The 21,940-nt window shown below is 62.3% G+C and overlaps 2 protein-coding genes and 1 long non-coding RNA gene across 8 annotated transcripts; 1 reads left to right on the top strand and 2 right to left on the bottom strand.

The window, feature by feature from the left end:
* Nucleotides 1-524: 524 nt before the first annotated feature.
* On the bottom strand, nt 525-7,736 carry SNRPD3 (small nuclear ribonucleoprotein D3 polypeptide). Its single transcript, XM_043901186.1, has 4 exons — nt 7,587-7,736; nt 5,544-5,687; nt 2,219-2,411; nt 525-759 (listed from the first exon to the last, which is right to left on the bottom strand). The coding sequence occupies exons 2-4, from the start codon at nt 5,667-5,669 to the stop codon at nt 698-700; spliced, it is 381 nt and encodes a 126-aa protein (XP_043757121.1). The 5' UTR covers nt 5,670-5,687; nt 7,587-7,736; the 3' UTR covers nt 525-697.
* Nucleotides 7,737-7,748: 12 nt separating this feature from the next.
* GUCD1 (guanylyl cyclase domain containing 1) lies at nt 7,749-19,941 on the top strand. 6 transcript variants are annotated; one of them, XM_043901181.1, is made up of 6 exons: nt 7,749-8,054; nt 13,437-13,521; nt 14,163-14,328; nt 15,451-15,542; nt 17,200-17,438; nt 17,899-19,941. In XM_043901181.1, exons 1-6 carry the CDS (start codon nt 7,844-7,846, stop codon nt 17,991-17,993), a joined length of 888 nt encoding a protein of 295 aa, XP_043757116.1. In that variant the 5' UTR covers nt 7,749-7,843; the 3' UTR covers nt 17,994-19,941. The 6 variants fall into 6 exon arrangements, with proteins under 6 accessions (XP_043757116.1, XP_043757115.1, XP_043757114.1 ...); XM_043901180.1 differs by having other exon boundaries at nt 17,197-17,438; nt 17,902-19,941; XM_043901179.1 differs by having other exon boundaries at nt 17,197-17,438.
* Nucleotides 10,154-16,582, bottom strand: LOC122693610. The gene is made up of 3 exons (XR_006340952.1): nt 16,455-16,582; nt 14,490-14,648; nt 10,154-10,275 (listed from the first exon to the last, which is right to left on the bottom strand). It is a non-coding gene; the product is annotated as an uncharacterized LOC122693610 (long non-coding RNA).
* Nucleotides 19,942-21,940: the final 1,999 nt, after the last annotated feature.

Genomic DNA, 21,940 nt, shown 5'->3' with positions numbered 1-21,940 from the left:
GGGCTGCCATCAGCTACCGGTGTCACACCCCCTGTCTCTGCGTCAGCAGCCGCCGCTGTGCCAGTCCACGCCGAGCGCCGATAAACACACAGGAACCTGTCCCCCGGGGCAGCACAAAACTGCTTATGAAGCCAGTTCCGCAGGAGCCACCGGGGCTCTCTGGACGACCTTCTAGTATTAGGTTACTTCTGCTCGGTGCCGAGTCACCAGGATTCCCAGGCTGCAAGGCCTGGGTCTTGGTTTCTCCCCACAGGGCAGGACCCTGTGTGCCCTGCTGTTCAAGCTGAGCTGACGGTGCTCCCGAAGAGGCTGCCGGATGGAGCACTGCCACGTACGTGCCCGCGCGCTGGCAAGAGAACCCGTGCGCCCTCAGAGCCCCTCCAAGCGACGGTGGCCCCTGAGCTTATCAATAACCACGCTCCTTCAAGCTGGCACCTCCCCAGGACACCTCCTAGGCTGTCAAAGCTTAAGCTGCGGCCAAAGCAAACACAACAAAAAACTACAAAAGGAACAGAGTCCTCAGATTCTCAAAAAGAAAAAAACCATCATATTTATTTAGTTTAACATTTTACCCACATCTAAAGAAAATGATGTCAACAGATAACCTAGGACATAATTCACAGGCACGCATCTCAACCCAGATAACCTAAAAGAAAAAACAAAAAAAAAGAGCAAAGTTCTGTCCAACAGATAAAATTTATCTTCGCTTCTGGAAGATGTTTCCACGTCCCATTCCACGTCCTCTCCCTCTCGCAGCCACTGAAAGGAGAGAAGAGAAAGGATAAGGCAGGTCAGTGCAGACTCTCACCACAGAGGAGCCAGGGCCCCATGACGCTGGCCAAGAGGGGCCTGAAGGCCCCCCAGTCCGGCAGCAAGCCCGCCCGTCACACTTCACGGGGGAAAGAGCCCCGGCCAGAGATGGAGAGGGGTCCCTGAACCCGTCCACCAGAATCTGGGGGGTAGGGCCTTGTGGAGAAGGTGGTTTGGGGAGCACGTCTGGGAACCAAAGAAAAGATGAATTCTCAGAGCTGCCCCAGGGTGAGCGAACAAAACACTACAGACGCATTTAATTCACACATAAAATTCTGAAACAGATGTTAAGTGTTAACGTCTATTAAATCTGGGCGAGGGATCTTGTTCTCTGAGCTGTTCTGCATGTGTAAAATGTCTCAGATGGGGGCGGGGGAACCATAGATGAAAACCCCAAACCACCCCTCGGTGAAGACCGCCGTTCTCTGAGACTCAGGTCCACAGAGGAGACAATACCCTGCCGGCCTCTGGACTAACTGGAGCCTCACCGCCCTCCTCAGAGCCTGGAGCTGACCCAAGAGGGAGGGCGGGCCTGTGAGAACCGGGCCACCTGCTGAGGGCACCAGCAGACCCACCGGCAAGCGCCTCCCAGAGACAGAGACCGTGGCGCCTGCAGTCAGTGACGGGAGCGGCCCCTGAGGAAGCGGGGAACAGCAGCTGCAGCTCGGCCTTTGCCTTCCCCAGGACGGAGGTCCAGGGCTGCGGTCCCCGCCGGGAGGGGCGAGGAGGCTCTCTGGCCGGCTTTTCTGGAGGGCAATTTAAAGGCCCCTCCGAGCTCCAAGACCACCTGTGTTGGGACAGGCCTGCTGCAGCTACGGACCTGACAGAGCTTCCAGGGACCTTCTGGCTCTTCATCGATAGATACTCAGACTGCTCCTAACGACTCATTTGTTTCCTACCTGATCAACACAGCAGAACTCTTCAGGACCCCAACACAGAATACTGAGTGGGCTAAGCCAGAGAAAAAGGTTAGGCCATGTCTTGGAAGACCACGTCCCACTTTTGGAACGTATTAAAGGAAAATTGCGTTTGGCCTCCTTTAATGGGTAAAAGATGGCTCCAGATGGCTGACTTCTGATCTGAGAGCACCCCTCCCCACACTTCTCTTGCTCACGCTGGGCATCAGGAGACACCCCAGCCCTTCAGGGCAAGCTCCCCGCAGAGTCACCACAGCGGACTCATCCACTCTGATCTGAGAACCCATGTTTCTTCTACGGAGCCCCTGTGGATCTTGCGTATGTCCTGAGTGGGATCTAGTGAGGCAAGACAGAGAAGGCGGGGCCCAGGGATCCCTAAGACTGCAGGGAAAGTGGGGACAGCGATGTGGAGCCGGCTGCCCCGGTCACAGGGCCTTCCTAAAAGACCATGACACGCCCGCCCGTCACAGCCCCACGCCCGCAGCACCTACCCTGGGCCTTCAGGATGGCCGCCTTTCCCCGACCGGCGCCCGAGCCCTGGTTTTTGTTCTTCATGCTCTTCAACATGGGCGCGTTTTTCAGCATGTCGGGCAGAATCAGGAAGCGGATCTTGCTGCCCCGGATGTACACCTGCTCCAGCTGAGCCACGCGGCCGTCTCTGTATGTGACCGTGATGTTGGACATCTGCAAGAGAACCGCCCTCTTCAGTAAGGTCACGGGCACCAGCAGAGAGAGCAGGGTGTGTGAAGGCGAGCCCTGGCTGGAGGCAGGGAGACCAGATACACAGACGTGCACGTCACAAGATAAAGCCGGGACTCCAGAGCACCGGCAGTGTGTGCTGGAGCGGGGTGCGCCGGAGCAGGGTTGCACCTCGAACCTCGCAGTATGCGAGTTCCCACTGTAACAGATTAAAAACCCGAGGCCTAATGGCCAGCATGCAGATTCCTAACTGGAACCCTGGGCCTGGCCCCAGAGCCCCGATCCTGCCACCCGCAGCCCCGCTGTAAACTAACTGCAGCGGCTCAGCACGGCCTGGCCTAGCCTCGCATGCCCCCGCATCGGGCTGCAAAGGCATCCTGAGGGTCATGAGTACCCCAGACGCGGGGCCGTCCACACCTGTCACCCATGCCCGCACGTGATGGCCCAGAACACAGGACGGGTGTGCGGCGAGAGCTCACACAGGACTCAGAAGCAGGGCCGTCGCTGAGACTAAGAGGCCCCTGCAGCCTGTGGACTGGTGCATATGCCCGCAGTGGGACGGTGGGGGATGGCCGGAGGGGAATCCAGACAGCAGACTGGCTGGGCCTGGGACGGTGACACAAACCTTTCCGTGCCAATCTCAACAGGCACCAGGTTTAACAGAAAGGGCAGCTCATTCTACCAGCCTTCTGGGTGGAAAGGGATCACAGTCTATTCAGAACGGGTCACGCCCACATCGCACAGCGGAGCACTGGCTCCCGGCTTCCTGACGCTTGTCGTCACCTTACCCCGACCTGCGCTTTCCTCCCAGTGCTAACTGCCCCTGCCCCAGCCTCTGCTGGAGCCCCCGACCTGCAGAAGGGGCAAGGGCACTCCGAGCCGGCCTGCAGTGTTCGGGGGCTCTCTGCCGCAGGCCGCCTCTCCTCTAGCCCGCCCTGAGAACCCGGACAGGCCGTTCTAAAAGATCAGCGGCACTCACACTGAGTGCTCTCACAACCGGCACATGTCCGCCCGGCTGAAGCCTGCTCACACTGGGGTAATAACGACAGCAACGGATCGACCCCTTCACAAACACACGGACACGATGAGCCCACGTGGAGAACAAACGAATGAAGAAACGGGGAGTGTAGGAGAAGCACACAGAGCAGACCCAATTAACACAGAGCATCATGGAGAAGAGAAGTTACTCTTGGAAGGGTTGTAATAACACAAAGATTCAAGCAAGAATCTTCAGTGGAAGGAAGCAGGGCTGACCACTGGGAGAAGAGTAGGGAACAGAAAGTTACAGGGTATTTACTTACAGAACCTCCCCAGGAAATTCTCATCAGTTACAAAAGGAAAAGGAACACACACAGGAGAGCATACACAGCACCTCAACCGGAAGATCACGGCTCACACCCACGAGCGGCAAACAGGCGTTTCGGGCCCAAGTGACGCCCCAAGGAGACAAAAATCACAACACCCCCCAAAAAACATAACCCAAACCTAATGAGGAGAAAACACTAGAGAAGCCCCAATCAAGGGACATGCTAACAAAACACCTGGCCTCCAGTCTTCACCAAGTCATCAGCGGTGTGAAAAAGCAAACCTGGAGCAACTGTTACGGGAGCTGACCGCTAAACGCACCGAGGGGCCCTGGGCTGGGACAGCCCGCACACCTGAAGAAACTGGAGGCGCTGCAGCTTAAAGAATGGACTCCACGCTGGGGTTCTGGGCGAGAGGAAGCACACGCAAACGGACACAAAGGCATGCAGTGAAGGGCTGCTAGGACTGCAGCCCGCTCTCCAGGAGAGCTCGGGAAAACACCTCGGGAGATTTCCACAGATCATCATGCCATGGCCAAGAAAATGGTCCGCACTGACCTGTCACCGAAGGGGTGAGCATGCCAACACCTGCAAAGCATCACTTTCACAGAATCCATTAACCATCACCTTCCCCACCAAAACATCTGGGAAGCACACTGCTTTAAGTATAGTGAAATTTTGGATTTGGCCCTTACTTTTTTTTTTTTTAAACATAACATTTACTGTGCTTTGATGATCACAAACTTAACACACAATTGTCATTTCAAAATGAGAAAAATATTTTAAAAAATTTAATCACATATAATTCCCCACCGAAAAGCAACTACTCATGTGGGTCTTTCTCAAAATCTTCTAAAAACATTTTAATGTATTCTTTATAGCCTGGTTCTCATTTCCATAAAACTGGGAACATTGTGTAATTCTGTATCTCCCCACTTATGTCATGGCATTTTAGCACATTAAACACTCTTTCACACCATTGTACTGGGTGAATAATATCCTTCATAAGATACACTAGTTTGAAGAATCATAACTTATTTACGTCATTAGCAATGCTGGCTGAGCTGAGACTTCCTCGGGGCGGTGTTACTGTCTGAGGCTCTCCTGCTCACCACCCCGTCTCTGTGTCAGACCAGCGCCCTGGACTGACAGCTCTCCTGCTGTCTCTCCTTTACCCTTTGCTTTCATCAGCTCCCCCAATCAACCTCTTGCAGAATTAACTCTGACAGCCTTCTACAGATGAGCAAACTGAGGTAATTAACGTGCCCAAAGTCAACTGAAATTCAAACCCACATCGGATTCCAAAGCCCAAGCTCTTAAGTAGAAACTGGGTCCTACACTCTGTAAAGTGATGCTATACGAGTTCACGTGCCGTGGGGAAGGAACCGCACCAAGCAGTGGGTCCGACACTTCTTAGCAGAGTGATATTCAGCAGGTGAGTCCTGTAATCTTATAACTGCAAAGCATCATGCAAACACGTTGTGGGGGGGGGGGGGGGTACTGAACCTGATAGCTCCACTGAAGCTACTTCTCTTAAATGGGTTCCCAAAATACGTGAGAGGATGACCACAGGATTGGGAGACACAAAGGACGAGTAGTCTAAGCAGTTAAATCCTAAAAGGTTACATATTCTCAACCTCCAAGTGGCTCCCACCAACGCTCGCCTCTCTGGTACGTGTAACAGGGCCTGGCACACCTCAGGCACTCGAACAACTGCCGACCAAGAACTTCAAAAAGACCCCCAGCCGCCTGCTTCCTGTCCTCCGAGGCACAGGCTCAGGCTTGCCCCAGCCTCAGGTGCAGAGCAGGGTACCTGGCAGTTCATATTGTCCTCTGCCTCGATGAGCTTGCCCCGATACACCTCGCCAGTGTTCGTCTCACACGTCACGATGTGACCCTCAGCCTCGTGGAGGACTTTGATCGGCACGCCAATAGACATCTTGGCAGGAAGAGAGTCCTACAACGAGAAAGAGATAGCAGTTAGTTCATCTTTCGAAGCCCGAGAAGGCATGTGGCAAACACCACAACCCCTCAAAGCTGACACTCCGGAAAACTCAGCAAAGTTGCCAAAGGTGCACTATTTTTATTTTTTTTTAGCTGAATTCTGAGCTTGAAGACCTACCTGGCAAACACATGCAAGATGTGGGTGGGGAGGAACAGGGGGGCTAGACAGGGGAAAGCTAATGGGAATTAAAGTTGTCTCCCATTTTCCTTCCACCACAGGTCCCTTGAGTGTGAATGTTACGTCGCTTCAGTCACGCCTGACTCTCTGTGACCCCGTGGACTGTAGCCCATCAGGGTCCTCTGTCCATGGGATTCTCCAGGCAACAATACTGGAGTGGGTTGCCATGCCCTCCTCCAGGGGATCTTCCCAATCCCAGGATGGAACCTGCATCTCTTACATCTCCTGCATTGGCAGGAGGTCTTTTTTTTTTTTTTAACCACTAGTGCCATCTGGGAAGCTCAAATCTAGAAGGGGCTGTGCATTTAATTCAACCCATTAAGTGCTCTCTGACCTACTTACTTCACCATCAAGCTAAAGAGAAAATATCCAAGTGTTCACAAAGTGACAATGTGCTACAAGTAGGAAATGCTCATCCTGGAGAGAAAATATAATCAGGGAAAACCCTGACTTGACCTACTTAAGAGAGAAAAAAAGCAAGTGGATTTTTTTTTTAATCCCAAGATGGGTGTGTAGAACAAAAACTTCTGTAAAATGAAACATCTTCTGCTCTCCAGTAAACAAGCCACGTCACAGACATTTGGTATTCCAGCCTTCCAAATGCTAATTTCTAAGCCCAGGTAAAAACGATACTGGCTTTTTGGCAGCCCTCCGTTACTTCCTACAAGTGCTGAGGAGCTGGGGGATGTGAGAAGGACAGAGGCAGTCCCCCGTACCTTACGGCTTAGGGTAAAGGAGGAATTAGGTCGTGAACAACCAAAAAGCAGGATTTGGCCCCAGAGAGCTGAGATGCATATGAAAGAAAAGATTTCAGGAAGCCCGGACTCCTGCATCCTCCCATATAACAGAAAAGTGTTAAATCTCTTTAGGCAGGAGATCTGGTCTTCATTACTCAACAGTCATCTTTTAATAATCAGATTACCTGCCCCTTGCCGCAAACTTGTAAGCAGCCTGACTCCACCTCACCCCACCTCTCTCTCCCCCCGGGGTCGCCAGAGATCCTGTTTTCCGGGCTCGGAGTCCTCATGATTCCCACCTAATAACCCTAATTCTCAGCTTTTAGGTGGCAGTATTTTTTCAGTCAACAGGCGGCTGGAGGGTGGAACACAACTATGTGTAGTCAAGAGAAGAAAAGGACCGGGAGAGGTTGGAAAAAAACAGGTTCCGTTGGTGAGGACAATGCTGAAACGCAGCTGGGGGAACCGGGGCAGCAGAGACTAACCAATGGAAGGGCAGCCGAAGTTACAAAATGCATCGAACACGATTTAGAAGCAAGGAAATTTGATAACTTGTGTTTCAAGCGTGAGGGGATCAGGTCCTGGAAAGGGGAGGGAGGCAGAGATGCAAAGGGCTTTGAGAAGAAATCACCCAGGTAGGGATTTGGGGGGAAGGTGGCCACAAGCCAGGAACGATCTCAAGACCACTGCATGGAGAAACACCGGCCTGGAGAGGTTCGGAAACCGAAGAGCAAGTACTTCGGGGGAAAAGCTAACGAACGCACTTCCAGGCGCTTGTGAGGCGCCGCTGAGGGTCTGGGTGGCCGGGCTTCCCGCGTTTCTCCGTCCCCGAGCACCGCAGAGCTCCTCGGCGGCGCGTCCTCCTCCAGACCCCCGCCCCTCGCGGGTACCTCGGCCTAGCCCTCGCCCGCCCCAGCCCCGGCGGCCCTCTCCTCACCGGCTCCGGTCTCCTCTTTCAGAGGTGGCAGGGTAGACGGAACTCTAGTGACTGCGAAGGCGTGAGGTGCTCGAATGGCGGGCCGCGCGCTCCCAGAATACCACGCGTTCCCAAAATGCCTCGCTCAGGGCCCGCCCCCTTCCTTTTCCCTAGTGGCGGCGGGCGAAGTCTCTCTCCTTCGCGTTCATCCTCATCGCGCCGGCTGGGGAACCCGAGCTCGGGTACAATAGTTCCGGGCCCGGGGAAGAGCGGGGCTGATGACCGGACCCAGGTGCCGCCGGAAACAGCGACCCTCGGGCCGGCCCGGGCCGAGGGGGACTCGCGTTCCCCAGCACCCGACGCCAGACGGGGGCTGCACGGCGAGGCGGGCGACGGGGGCGGCGGGCGCGGGGGCCCGGGGCCGGGACCTGCCCCCACAGCGGAAGCCTGGGAAGCCGACGGCGCCGGGGAAGGGGCGCCCCGAGCGAGGCGAGTGCCCCCGGCGTGCGGACAGGGGAAGCGGGGACCCGGAGGAGCGGCCCGGGGGGCGGCCGGCGTGGGAGCCGGAGGCGGTCCGGGGCGGGGCTTGGGGCCGCCACCGCCTCCCGCCCCTTCTTCCCCCGGGGCGCTGGTGCTGGCGGCCCGGGAAGCCGGCGCGCGCGAGCCGCGCGCTCTCGTCCCCAGTAGACGCCAGAGCTGCAGCCGGCGCCGGGCCGGGGCCATGGGAGCCCCGCGCCGCCCGGGTCATGAGGACGGAGGTGGACGCGGAGGCAGCGGGGCCGCCGCTCGAACCCGGTCAGTGTGCTCCCTCCGTCACCTCGGGGATCGCGGTGGACGCGGGGCAGGACCCCGGGGACCGGGGTCAGCCCTCACCCCGTGGATCGGGGCGGGCGCGGCACAGGACCCCGGGGATCGGGGGGCGGCCCTCACCCCGGCGATCGCAGTGGGCGCGGGGCAAGACCCGAGGGATCGGGGATCAGGGGTGGGGGCGGCCCTCACCCCGGGGATGGGGTATGGGGGGGAACCCCGCCCGAGCGCGGGGCAGGGTCCGGCCGCGCGACCTTGGGCCGACCGCCGCCGCGGCCCGGCTGTTGAGCTGAGCTCTGAGCGAAACTTGGCCAGGTGTGCGCTTTGGCCGGGCCTGCCGGCCGACCACAACCACTTAAGATTTGTTTGTTTGTTTTACTGATAACTCCCTGAGCAGGGACACCCCTGGGCATCTCTCGCTTGCGGTCATGGAGGGAAGGAGGGTCCTGGTTGAACACCCGGGGCGGGGGGAGGGGTCACCTTTCCCAGGAGGGAAAAGTCGACCCCGTCCCCCTTCCGGTAGCTGAGGCCTTAGAGGGGGCAGGCAATTGGCAGGGATCGCAGAGCAGTGACGGACCTCCTGCCCCTGGCCTCCCAGACTCCTGCCTGTTGTCTTGCTATGGGGTCTTCCTTCTTTAGTTCCTCCTTCCCAGGCCCCTGAGTTCCTTTGCTGGGGGGCATGGGGGCACAGACTGGTAATTCCGTGGCCGTCCTCCGCGTGCTTTTCTGAGTGGGGTGGGGGGAGCAGTGGTTTCCCGTCCCCTCTGCGACACACAGTTGATGAGAAAGGGCCGATGAACTCTACAGTGAGGTTGCCCACACGTGGGAGACCCCAGCCCTGAGGCATCCGTGGGACATGACCGTGGTTGCAGCAAGGAGCTGGGTCCGGAGCTGTCCCTGGGGTTTGCTGTCTCCTCCTCCGGTTGTCTCACTCCGTGATCTTGGACCAGACACTTGCCTTTCCAGAGGGGCCTCAGTGGAGTAATGACTCACATTTCCAGGGTGCTTTCTCTGAGCAGGCACTCTGCCGGAGTTGTTTACATGCAGGGCCTCATTAATCCTCATAACGACTCTGGTGAAGCTGGTTCCTATTGTCATTTGCACTTAGCAGATGAGCCAACCGATGGCTTAAGTATTCAGGGCCAGGAAACTGCCTTCCTTCCTTGAGGACGGCTGCCAGCCAAAGCCCCTTCCAGGCAGACCCTGGCCCTTAGGTGGGATGGGCCTGTGGCTCCAGGCATCTGGCAGCAGCTTGGGGCTTGGAAGGCCTGCATTTATCGCCACCCGACGCAGGAGGATCTCTGGGTCCCTGTTGGCCGACTTGCTTGTGCCTGGATTGGGGGTAGCCCCGAGGCGGGTGTTCAACCACCTCAGGGGTGTGGGTAGGATCAAAGGGTAAGAGATAAGGGCGAGAAGAGGTGGGGCAGGGTTCCCGAGGGCCTCAGCCAGCGGCCGGGCGGTGCCACGTTTTACAGCTGGGGAGGCACAGACGAGAGTCGGAGCCTGGCCACAGGTGGCCCAGCCAGCCAGGGCCAGAACCCGGGCCGCAGAGCCAGGAGGCGCTGTGGACAGAGGACTGCAGTCTGGAAGCCTGGGGGAAGGGGAGTCCTGCGGTGACACGGAGGCCCGGGCCCCTCCAGGGAAAGAAAAACAAACAAAAACGCCCTCCATTCACTGTCTAAGTGTGCCTGCCAAGGTCTCCAGGCTGGGAGGAGGCAAACGGAGGGGGCAAACGCTGCGTGCTCCGCACTGAGGAGTTCCCCGTGGGTCCGGCGGGCAGACAGACACCAGCTCCGGTCCTCCAGATGGAGGGGAAGAGACCGACACGTTTGGATGTTCGGAGATGGGGGACAACCTTCCGGATGGAGGGATATGCAGGAGCCAAAGCTGGGGAGTACACAGCCTGTGGAGAGAAAAACAAGAAGGCAGTTTGTAGCTACGGGAGGGGTTCCAGAAGGCAGGACACAGGCCTCCAGGGGACAGCAGCCTGCAGACGCTCTGCCTCTGCCCAGCCTTCTGGGGGGGATTACTCTGGGACGTGAACACCTGGACGGCAGAGCTCAGTTCCGACACCGCGTGTGCCCGGAGCCAAGCACGCCACAGTGGGCCCTCGGCGAGCCAGCACCACGCGTGGGACAGCAGCGCATAGGATGAGCCAGTTCTCTGCCCGCGGGCCGCTTACAGTCTAGCGGGGAGACAGGAAGTCTTTATTTTTTGTGTTTTTGTCACTTTTGCTGAGTACTGTGAAGGAGCCCCTGCTCCCGAAGGCACAGTCAGTAAACGCCTCTCACGGGGCGGGCAAGACTTTGAGTCAAGACCCGAGTGACAAAAAGGGGCAGACTTGAGTCCCGAGGGTAAGAGAGCTCCCCCGGGGCGAGTGGGGCAGGCCCGGCAGGCATTCGTAAGGGGTAAGAACTGTCTCCTGAGGGCCATGGAAGACTGGAGGGACCCCTGCGGCTGTTGTGGACCGAAGCCAGAGAGGGACTGGGGGCAGAGGACAGGCAGAAGTTGGGCAGGTCGGTGCCCGCAGGGCCAAGTCCGCAGCAGTGGGTGGAGGCGGATGTCGCAAGAGGTGGCCTGGGTTCCTTTTAGGGCCTCCTGGGGCCAGGGGAAGGAGGGAGGGAAGCCTGGCCCCTGCCTGGTCTCAGCCGGATAGAAGGCGGGGCTCCTGGCCGCACCCCCAAAGGGGTGCCGCGGACATTCTTGCCCCCGGGGCCAGGCAGCTCGGCCAGCAAGCGGCCCGCACTCAGCCGTGCCACCCTGTTTTCCATGGGCCCTGCAGGTGAGGCGGGAGAGCACGGAGGCCGTGGCAGTGCAGCCAAGGTGCAGTCCCGGGCCCTGCTCCGGAGAGGGCACGGACAGCCCAGCAGGGCAGGGGTCCATGCGGGGGCCCCTCCTGGGAGCCACAGCGTGGGCCTGGGCTGGCGGAGTGCCGATGAGTGAGGGCACAGCCAGCCTGCTGTCCTCTGAGCCAGGCCTTGAGGGCAGGGGAGGGTGTAGACGGGAGGGCAGGAGCTTGGGACCCCTGCAGGCAGCAGGAGGTCGCAGGTTGCAAGGCCAGGATGGACCCCAGGGCTCCCGGGCGGGCCTCCTGGTTGGTGCATGTAGGGGCGGGGTGGGGAGGGGTGCTGGGGGTTAGCTCTGTGTGGGCCAGTTGTGAGTTCAGGGGTGTCGCCTGGAGACCCCCGAGGGGGGGAGACCACGGGAGCCGAAAGGGCGTCCTGAACTAGCAGAGTGTCACGGCCGGTTCTTCAGCTCTGAGCTCTGTGCACATTCCCGGGGCCCCAGGGCAGGAGGGTCCCCCAGGCCGCGGGCCTGCCACGGCCCCTTACTCTCCTGTCTTAAGGTGCGTCCCGCACGGCCCCGCGCGGCCCCGCGTTCTCATCTGAAGGCGTGCCCCGCACGGCCCTGGCCTGGACCCTCGTTTTCTTCCTGCGCCGCCCGTGTGTGCCGTCGGCCAGGGCACTCCTCACCGAGTCGCCAGTCCGCAGGCTGGGCACTCATGGGGCTCTGGGGAAATGTTTGTTGACCGAAAGGGAAATCAGGCCAAAGTCCGCACTTGAGGGACGGCCAGACCCGGCCCACATGTGGAAGTCAGCAGCCCAAGCCAGCAGGAGAGCCCGAACCAGAACGCCCAGGCCGGGCCCTTGCTGCTCCGCCCCGGGTAGCCCAGCCCTGGCTGATACGTGACTGCCCCCTGCTCGTAACCCTGGGGGCTGTGCAGTCAGCGGCCTTGGGAATTGAGACAGGATCGTCTGCTGAGTGCCTTCGGGAGCCCCCAGCCACAGAGGGGCTCCAGAGAGGGCCCACGGAGGCAGGGGCGTGCACCATGAGGGCAGCGTCATGAAGTGACGTCCGTAGACAGGACTTGGCTCCACGGCTTGGGAGGCTGAGCCAGTCCAGGCGGGAGGGAGTGGGTGTGCAAAGGCCCTGGGGTGCGTGAAGGCTCCAGCCCCAGGAGGGTGAGGGGAGGCCGGGTGGCAGTGGGCTTCCGGCGGCAGCCACGCAGGCCTTGTCCTGGGGGTGTGGGAGCCACCCCACCAGAGGCTTGTGCATACGGCCGACCCGCCCAGACCAGCATGTCAGGGAGACTGCCGCTGCGGCAAGGAGAATGGGTTGGGGGGCCCGGTAAGGCTGTGGACCGGTCCTCAAGTGGCCCCTGTGGGACCTGAGCGGGCACCGGCGGCTCCAGTGGGAGTGGGTTGGCGGCCAGGCACTGTGCCAAGTGTCCGTGACCCCCCCCATACTCCTCCCCCCCGTGACCCCTGTGGTCCTGCCCGTGACCCCCCCGCCTGTCACCGCCCCCCACGCTCCTCCCACCCTCTGACCCTCCCAGGCTCCTCCCCCCGTGACCCCCCACGCTCCTCCCCCCCCGTGCTCCCCCCCTCGTGACCCCTGTGCTCCTCCCACCCTGTGACCCCCCTGCGCTCCTCCCCCCCCCGTGACCCCCGTGCTCCCCCCCGTGACCCCTGCGCTCCTCCCCACCGTGACCCCGTGCTCCCCCCCATGCTCCCCCCGTGACCCTCGTGCTCCCCCCATGACCCCCGTGCTCCCCCCCATGACCCCTGCGCTCCTCCCCCGCCGTGACCCTGTGCTCCCCCCCATGCTCCCCCCGTGACCCCTCGTGCTCCCCCCATGACCCCCGTGCTCCCCCCCGTGACCCCTGCGCTCCTCCCCACCGTGACCCCGTGCTCCCCCCCATGCTCCCCCCGTGACCCTCGTGCTCCCCCCATGACCCCCCGTGCTCCCCCCCATGACCCCTGCGCTCCTCCCCCGCCGTGACCCTGTGCTCCCCCCCATGCTCCCCCCGTGACCCTCATGCTCCCCCCATGACCCCCGTGCTCCCCCCCGTGACCCCTGCGCTCCTCCCCACCGTGACCCCGTGCTCCCCCCCATGCTCCCCTCCGTGACCCCCGTGCTCCCCCCCGTGACCCCTGCGCTCCTCCCCACCGTGACCCTGTGCTCCCCCCCATGCTCCCCCCGTGACCCTCGTGCTCCCCCCATGACCCCCGTGCTCCCCCCCATGACCCCCATGCCCCTGTGACCCCGTGCTCCTCCACGCAGGCGACTTCGTGCAGCTGCCGGTGCCCGTCATCCAGCAGCTCTACCACTGGGACTGCGGCCTGGCCTGCTCCAGGATGGTGCTGCGGTGAGTGTGCTGGGCCGGCCCTCTGATGGAGGGGCGCGCGGGGAGAGCCCCGGGCGGGATTCGTCATCTGGGTGGCCGTCTCCAGCTGGGGCTTGGGGGAGGCCCAGCATCCACCCAGGCTCCACCCGACCTGCGGAAGCGAGGGGTGGCGGGCCAGGCCCCCCAGGTCTGCCTCCGGAGGATGCCGGGGGTCTGGAACGGCCAGGAAGTCACAGGTGCCCGGGCCCACCCCACAGAGTGACCCCCACGGCCGAGACGCGGGGTCCTCATGCACCCCCCCAACCTCAGGCTCTCAGAAGACGGGGTCACTGGGCAGGGCACCCTCCCGCTCCCCCCGCCCCAGAAGTCCAGGCAAGACAGGTGTTCTGTGCCTAATCCTCAGGGAATTGGTGACAAGATGTGTTCCAAGCGCTTAGAAGGTCCTGAGATGAGGCTGGAGAGGCTGACAACTGGCCCAGAGTCACAGGGCCCGTGAGAGACGTCAGGTGCAGAGTCCAGGCCCACACGAGGACCTGCATGGTGTCTGGGCGGCCCCGGGTGGCGTGCGGTCAGGACCTAGGCGTTCACGATGCAGGGCGCAGCCTCGGGGGGGGCTGCCCCGCGCCGGCACCCCCGAGGCTCAGCGGCCAGTCTGCCCGCAGGTACCTGGGCCAGCTGGACGACGCTGAGTTCGAGAGGGCCCTGCAGGAGCTGCAGCTCACCAGGAGCATCTGGACCATCGACCTGGCCTACCTGATGCGCCGCTTCGGTGTGCGACACCGCTTCTGCACCCGGACGCTGGGCGTGGACAAGGGCTACAAGAACCAGGTGCGCCGGCCGCGGCCGTGCGGGCACCGGGGCGGACACGCCACGGGCAGGGCGGGCCACTCAGGCCCCGAGTGGTGAGCCGGGCCGCTCCTGGCACCCCACCCCCAGAGACACCCCCACCTAGAGACACACACACACCCCCCCGCCTGTCTCAGAAGCACCTGCTGGCTTGCAGAGGTGCCCCAGGCGGCCTTCATGGTCCTTCCCTTTGTCCCAGCAGCAGCCGGCCGGGCCTCAGGGCGCCCTGTCTCCCTCCGGCCGTCATCTGCCAGTTTTCTTCCTTACGGGGACAGCCCGCTCCAAGTTGGGTCCCTGGTGTTCTGGAAGGAGAAAAAAAAAGAAAACCTACTGCTTTCCTCTTTATATAAAAGGAAGGATGCCAGGGACCTCCTTGAAGGTCCAGCGGGTCAGACTCGGTGCTTCCAATGCAGAGGGCATGGGTTCCATCCCTGGCCAGAGAACTAAGATCCCACGTGGCATGTGGAAAGGTCAAGAAAAGAACACAAACACACACACACAAGAAAAACCACAAGCAAATGACAACAAAAACAGAATGTGGCAAAGCCTCGCTGAGACCCCAGGGCACTCTGCTGGCCTGCTAGAACAGTCCTGCCTCCCCCAGGGGCAGGCCTTGGCCCAGGCTCCAAACCTGGGCAGAGCAGAGAGTGCCTGCCGGCCTTGTGGGCGACGGGGCCACTACCTGGGGGCCAGCGCCCATCCACCTAGCTCTCCTGTGAACCGTCCAGGCCAGGGGCAAAGGCTGGTGGCTCTGGCGTGGTCAGCGTGGCCTCAAGGCGGAGGAAAGGTCCCAGAGTAATCTCTTTTGCCTCCCTCGTGGGGGCCCTGGCCCCCTAAAGGTCCCTGCGCCAAACAGACCGTGTCCTTTGCTAACACGCGCCGGCTGAGCCGAGTGGGTGGCATCCAGACTGCCGCCCACCCCCAGGGTGCTGGCCTGCACCTGCTGCTCGCCTGTCTCCCAAGCATCCTTCCCAGCCTCGGGTGGTCCCGCTGCCCGCAGGCCGGGACCCTGTGTCCACTCCCGCCCCCTGTACTGTTCACGTCCTCCCGGGGGGGTGAGGTCAGCCGGGACGGGCGGCCTCTGCAGCTGCTGTGCCCTCACAGTCCTTCTACAGGAAGCACTTTGACACAGAGGAGACCCGGGTGAACCAGCTGTTTGCACAAGCCAAGAGCTGCAAGGTGCTGGTGGAGAAGTGGTGAGTCTGTGTGTCCTTGCCCCCCCCGCCCTTCGTCATGCACCTGCTCCCCCAAGGCCGGCACGGCGGGGAGCCTCCCTTGGGAAAGGGTGGACCTGAGCTTTCCCGCCCTGTCGGCCATGGGCACTGACTTATCCCCGCCCCCGACCCCTGAGCCTTTTCCACCCATAAAATGGGAACAGGTGGGGGGCTACGAGACCTAGTCTACACAAAACTCTGACCTAGGGTGGATCCTGAGCGGGGGACAGACGGACAGGTGAGCAGGACAGATCTGAGCCAGCCCTCGGGCTGCTCAGGCAGTGCTGGCCTTGGGACAGAGCGCAGGGACCCTAGCGGTGGGGTGACGGCCTGGGGAGCACACTGGCGCAGCCATCCAGGGCGGTGGGGAAGGCCCAGGGTCAGCTGTCAGGGAGGCCTAGCAGCCAGACCTCCTCCCCGGCTGCCTGACCTTACCCTCTTCTCCTCCACACGGGGCGGGGGGGCCCAGGAGACCCAGGAGACTTGCCTGGACGCAAGCAGCTTCCTCCCCAGCCTGCTGTGGGCACTGCGCCCAGCAGGCGTCCGGCTCTCAGACCCCCCCGGCCAGTCTCTCCTTGCGTCCCCCGTCTCCCGGATTTCTGACTTCACGATCATGTGACCCAGGCACACAGCCCTCGGGGCACAGGGAAAAGGTCTCACGTGTCCCCGGGCCACGTGAGCGCGTGTTGGAAGGCAAGGTGGCCGGTGTTAGCTCAGTGACACCTGACAGGCTGCGTGGAGAGCAGGGGCCGCCCCCCCGCCCCCCGCAGTGAGCGCCGCGGTCACCCCCACGGCCTGACCACACGCTGACCCGCACCCAGGACCGGACCCCGGGCCCGCCCTCCAGCCCTGCCCCGCGCTTCCCGGTGGCTGAAGTCCCCCTCGGGGTCATACCTTCTGCTGGGAGCTCAGCCAGCTGCTTCCTCTTAGAGACCCAGTGGAAACATGGCACCCTTCCCCGGCCACGGCGTCAGACCAGGCTGCCCTGCGACTTGGCGGGGCTGGAGCTGGGCCCGGCCACCAGGTGCCCACACGCACCTCCGAGGGGCCTGGGAGCTAGGAGGGCTCAGCTGGCTGGGCATTGGCCCCCTGCCCCCCGGTGAAGACGGGGCCCCGGGCACTGGGGAATCCCCCCAGCCCTTCCCCCCTCGGATCAGTCTTGGACTTGCCTCCTCCCAGTGGTCTCAGAGGGGCCCCGGCCTAAGAGTCTGGAAGAGCCAGCTGGCCCAGGGCTCCCCTGCGGTGCTGCCAGCTAGCCCTTCCTGGGAAGCCCCTCCTGCCACGAGGAGGAGCCTCAGACAGAAAGACAAATAACCCTTTCAGAGAGGCACTCGGTTTAGAAACCGGTAAAGCCTTACTTGGTTCCGATTCGGGGAAGTAAATTAAATCACCTGTTTATGTTACTAATGCAGCCTTTAGGGTGAAAGACCAGGGCAGTGGGGGGCAGGTCCAGAGATGGGGTGCCGTCGAGCTGTACGGTCACCCTGTGAAGCGCCTGTGGGCCCAGCGTGTCCTGGGCGCCCTCAGAGCCCCCCGGTCCATGCTTGGTCCCCCACTGAGCCCCGGCCACCGTGACGAGGCCGGCGGGCCCCCGCACGGAGCGCAGGCCGGACGCCTGACCCCGGCCCCCCAACAGCAGGGTGAGCGTGCAGGACATCCAGGCCCACCTGGCGCAGGGCCACGTGGCCATCGTGCTGGTGAACTCGGGCGTGCTGCGCTGCGACGCCTGCTCCAGGCCCCCCAAGTACTGCTGCTTCACGCCCGGCGGGCCCCGCTGCTTCTGCCGCTCGCCCGACTACCAGGGCCACTTCATCGTGCTGCGCGGCTACAGCCGGGCCGCCGGCTGCATCTTCTACAACAACCCGGCATACGCTGACCGTGAGTAGGGCGGGCGGGTCCCCCGCCGCCTTCTCCCCGGAGCCCCCGCTCCCCCGGGGCCCACCCGTCCGGCCGTCACCGGGCCAGCCCTCCGCCCCCACCCAGGGCCCACCCCAGGGCTACAGTTCCCGCCGCCCCCAGCCCGCAGGCTGGCCCTCCACGCTAGAAAGGGAGGCCCGGGGAGCCTGGTCAGGGGGCTGAGCGCAAACGCTGTGCAGCGGGGCTGAAAGAAAAAAAGGGAAGTCTGCCGGGCCCTGGCCCTGGCCACCGCTCCCCGCCCAGACTCCCCATGGCCCCGGGAACAGGGAGGGGCCACCCTGCGGCCTCCAGCGAGTCCCCTCCCCTCTGGGCCTCTGTTTCTCCTGCTGAAACGGGGAAAGCTCAGAGGACAGGCTCACAGGGGCTGCAGCGGCAGCAGGCAGGGCGTCCCCTCGCTGACCGCCCCATCCTCCTGCCACAGCAGGAATGTGCAGCGCCAGCATCAGCAACTTCGAGGAGGCCAGGACCAGCTACGGCACGGACGAGGACATCCTTTTCGTCTACGTGGACAGCTGACGGCGGGAGCCCGCTATGCCCTGCCCTGTCCCTGGAGGCCTGGGCCCTGGGCTCGGACGAGGCGCCGCATCCCTGCTGGCTGTTGACGTCATCCCCTGGGCCTGAGGCCAGCTCTGCTGCGCTCAGGACATCCACCCCCACGGGCACGCCGGAGCCCATCTCCCCACAGACCCAGGACCCAGCCCCGAGAGAGACGCTGCGGGTCTGTTTGTGTGGAGACAGTAGCCAGCCTGGGCCCCGGGGCTGTGCCGGCTCCAGCCTCCTTGGGATCTGAAAGGCAGTTGCCGCCCTGGGCCTGCCACCCCGCCCCTGCCCCGGGGGCCCAGTCCCTGCGGCTGGTGGCCAGGCCCCTGGCCCCTGGGGAGGGCTAGACCTCAGGCAGAAAGCCCTCAGGCCCCTGCGGCCCTCCTTCAAGGGGACACCTGGGCTGTGGGCAGGCCCCTGGCTCCTTCTGGCACCCCGAGGGCCAGGGCCAGCGGCCTGGGCCCCAAAGACGCTCCCCGCCCCCAGTGTGACACCTCCTGCCTCTGAGTGCGGGCAGCCCCACCTCTCAGGGCTGGGTGCTGGGGCCCTGGGCCTGCAGGCCTGATCGGGCTGGGGGCGGCCTGTGGCTTCCCCCTGACAGAATGCCGGGTGGTCTGTCTCAGCAGAGGATCTCACAGCATGGACCCTCGCGTGGACTAGAGCGGCCTCCTGTTCTTCCTTTTTCAGCCGGGGGAGGTTGGTGTGTGTGTGTGTGTGTGTGTGTGTGTGAGACTTAAGTCTTTTTTTTTAGCCGGGGGAGGGTGTTTTTTTTGAGATTGAAGTTTTCACTTTTGGCGGGGTGAGACTCAACCTCAAGCAAGACAATAATAGTGGGGTTGCAGGTACTTTGGAACCACGGACACCTCTCTTCACGGGCAGATAAGCCAGGCCAGGGTCTCTTCCAAAGCCAAGGGGACCTGGGGCTGCAGGCAGGCCGGCCTCTCGCCACAGCCAGAACCTGACTCAGGACAGCGGTGGGGCTGCATCTTGAACCTGGGTCTGTGCCCCTGGAAAAAAAGGGAAATGGGTAATTCCCAAAAGGGGTGGGACACCTCCCACCCCTGCCCCGGGCTACCTCTGGCCGGGGGGCCAGGATGCCCCCGTCAGCCACAACACCGAAGTCTTCGTTGTCTGGTGCCGGAGGCCTGATGCTGGGGTGGCGGCTGCCCCTTCCCTGGGCTACAGACCACCCAGGACCACCCAGCCGTACAGCTCCTCGACCCGACAGCCTTGACTGACAGGCAGACGCTTCTGGCTAGGCAGCCGCCCTGGGTTCAGAGGCGAGCACTGCCTGCAGGCCCATCTCGTCCCCGTTGCCTTAACCCTGGGTGGCCCGAGACCCCCGGAGCCCTGGTTCCCACGCCCGGGGGGACCCCACGTGGCAGCTGCAGGCTGGGCGCCCCTGTGAGGGCTCCAGGTGACCCCGGGGAGGGTGGCGGTGTCCAGGGAGGCATGGACAGAGAGGGGCGGCTGCCCTCGGGTGAGGCCCGTACTCGGGCTGGCGGGGGCTGCCCAGGGAGCGGCCTCCACAGAGAGGCCACAGTGCCTTCGTCCATCAGAGACGCTGTCCGTGGGGCGGAGGAGCGGGCCTCTCGGGGCAAGCCGCAGGCTAGAGGTCACCCGTCTGGAAGGCTCACAGGAGCTGCCTGCCCCCGGGGCTGACACTGCCTGCCTGGAGGGGTCTCGGGCAGGACACAAACCTCGCCATCATGTCCTGTTCACACACAAATCATGAAAACGGGGCTGGAGACAGCAGGACTCGGCACGTGACGCCGTGACCCCTTGGCTGCACAAGGGGGGGGCGCGCTGGACCGCTGGCTGTCTCCCCAGCCCGGCGAAAGGGATCTTTTGCATCACAGGGATTTTTATACGTGTTAACTCGTTTGTAATGAGCCATTCTCAATAAACATGGTCCTCGCTGAAACCGCTGGCAGCCCCCAGCCTGCCCCTGTGGTCCCAGTCCCCTTGGGACAGCTGCTCCTGAGCTCACGCGTAGGTATGCTGGCCATGGCCGCCCGGGGGCCTCACGACCTGACCGGAGGTGCTAGGGTGGGGGAGAACTCAAAACAGGGCGCGAACACGAGGTGACGAGGGTCGCGAGGGATCCAGAGACCAGCGCGCGGGACCTTCCGGAGACCGTCATCTCTAAGCCCTGTGCTGAGAGCCAGAGGTGCAGAGCTCACCGAGACGGTGCTGTGAGCAGGCCCGCTCAGCCAGCAAGGCGTGCGCAGCCCCCACCCAGGCAGTTAGCAGGTGCGGAAAAGGCTCTGATCCCGTAGTGCGGGGACCCCGTTGACTCAGGAGTTCCCCAACTGCTTTGCCACACAGTTTGTTTCTGTGGAACCCCGGTCTTCTCTGAATGGTGCTGACCTTTGGGTAAGCCCTGGTCCAGTCCGGGAAGGAGACTGCGGCCTGGAGCCACTGGCCTGAGCTCCTCACTCAGGACTTCCCTCGTGGCCCGGTGGCTGAGAACCCACCTTCCGGTGCGGGGCTTGCAGGTGTGATCGGGAAACAGGACCCCACGTGCTGTCGGGCCGCTGAGCAAGCAGACAGGCAGACACACTGCTGACCCTCTGGGGACCTAGATCCCTGGCTCCTCCCACCAAAGCAGAGCCACTGGCTCCTGGTGACCTCCAGCTCCCCAAACGCCAGGGTCGTGCTCGCTGGTGGGACCACTAGGCTGAAATCCGACGGGTCCACCTGCAGCCGAGCCGTTCACCCAAGGCCGCACAGCCCCGAGCCGGAAGTGGGCGTGGGTGCTGCGCTCGGGCTAGAAGCCCAGGCCGGTCCCCCACCCAGTCAGCTTTGCTGCGCTTTCACCGGCTCTGCCGCCCGGAAGACGTCAGAGTGTCCAGTCACTCACATTGAGGCGCAAGGCGAGAGCCTGACCACCCCGATGGGACCCGCTGGGACAAGGCTGGCAGCCGCACCGCAGCACCACCCGCCGGCCGCCTGGGCCCGACCCTGGGCTGGGCAGAGCGGCGCCCCCGCCACCAGGGACCCCACACAGGGACACGGCGCTTCCTGACGTGGAGGCTGCCGCCGCACGCCGAGAGATTCTTCTGGCTCAGGGCTGGCCCATCTCTCCTGCAGGGAAGGAGGACGCCTTGTCCAGAGCTTGGCCCTGCGCAGCGCGCCCCGAGCTCCATCGCACCTCCCACTGGCTCTCGGGGCTCCACAGTGGACGCTTGTCAGGGTCACGGAGGTGCTGCTCCCATCCGATCAGACAACTTTGGGTGCACCGCTGTGGCCCTTAAAACTCCTCTGTGGTGTTCCTGGCTTTCAGGGCCGCCTGCACCCTGAGGAGGGTGCACCTTTCATCACAAGAGGTCATCGAGGACCGGGGGTCACGCCCTGCCATCTGTCCGTTGGCACCTGGAGCCCTTTGTCAGGGGAGGGCCTCCTCACAGGCCCGGCCTCCCTCTCGGCCTCCTGGTCCATTCACCCTCATAAAGCAGTGTGGTCAGTGCATGCACCTGTCCCTAGAAAAGTCACTTCCTGCAGACATCTGGACGGAAGTGGTAAGAAGGGCAGCAGGACTTATTTCAAACTTTGGGGCTGAGTGGAGGCTGAGGTCTACGCCCAGAATTCCCTCCTCGTCCAGGATTCCCAGCTCTCCTCTCAGGGCCTTCAGCCAGATTAAATCAGGGCTACCCAGATTATCTAGGATAATCTCACTTGCTTGGTTAACTGCCTACAGGCTTAAATCACATTGGCTAAATTCCTTCACAGATTAGCGTCTGACTGGGTAAATGGAGACAGCAGCCCGGCCAAGGTGACAGCTTCCAATGACTGTCTCCGTCCGCAGAAGTCAATCTAGATGGAAGGCTCTCTGGCTGCAGAGCATGGGCTTGAACATTCATGGTTCCCAGGCCCTAGAGCACAGGCTCAGCAGTTGTGGCCCGCAGGCTTCGTTCCTCCAC

The sequence above is a fragment of the Cervus elaphus genome, chromosome 5, assembly GCF_910594005.1.
Source record: "Cervus elaphus chromosome 5, mCerEla1.1, whole genome shotgun sequence".
NCBI classification, from domain to species: domain Eukaryota; kingdom Metazoa; phylum Chordata; class Mammalia; order Artiodactyla; family Cervidae; genus Cervus; species Cervus elaphus.
The sequence above is the reverse complement of the archived record's forward strand: the minus strand, read 5'-3'. Positions and strand labels throughout refer to the sequence as shown.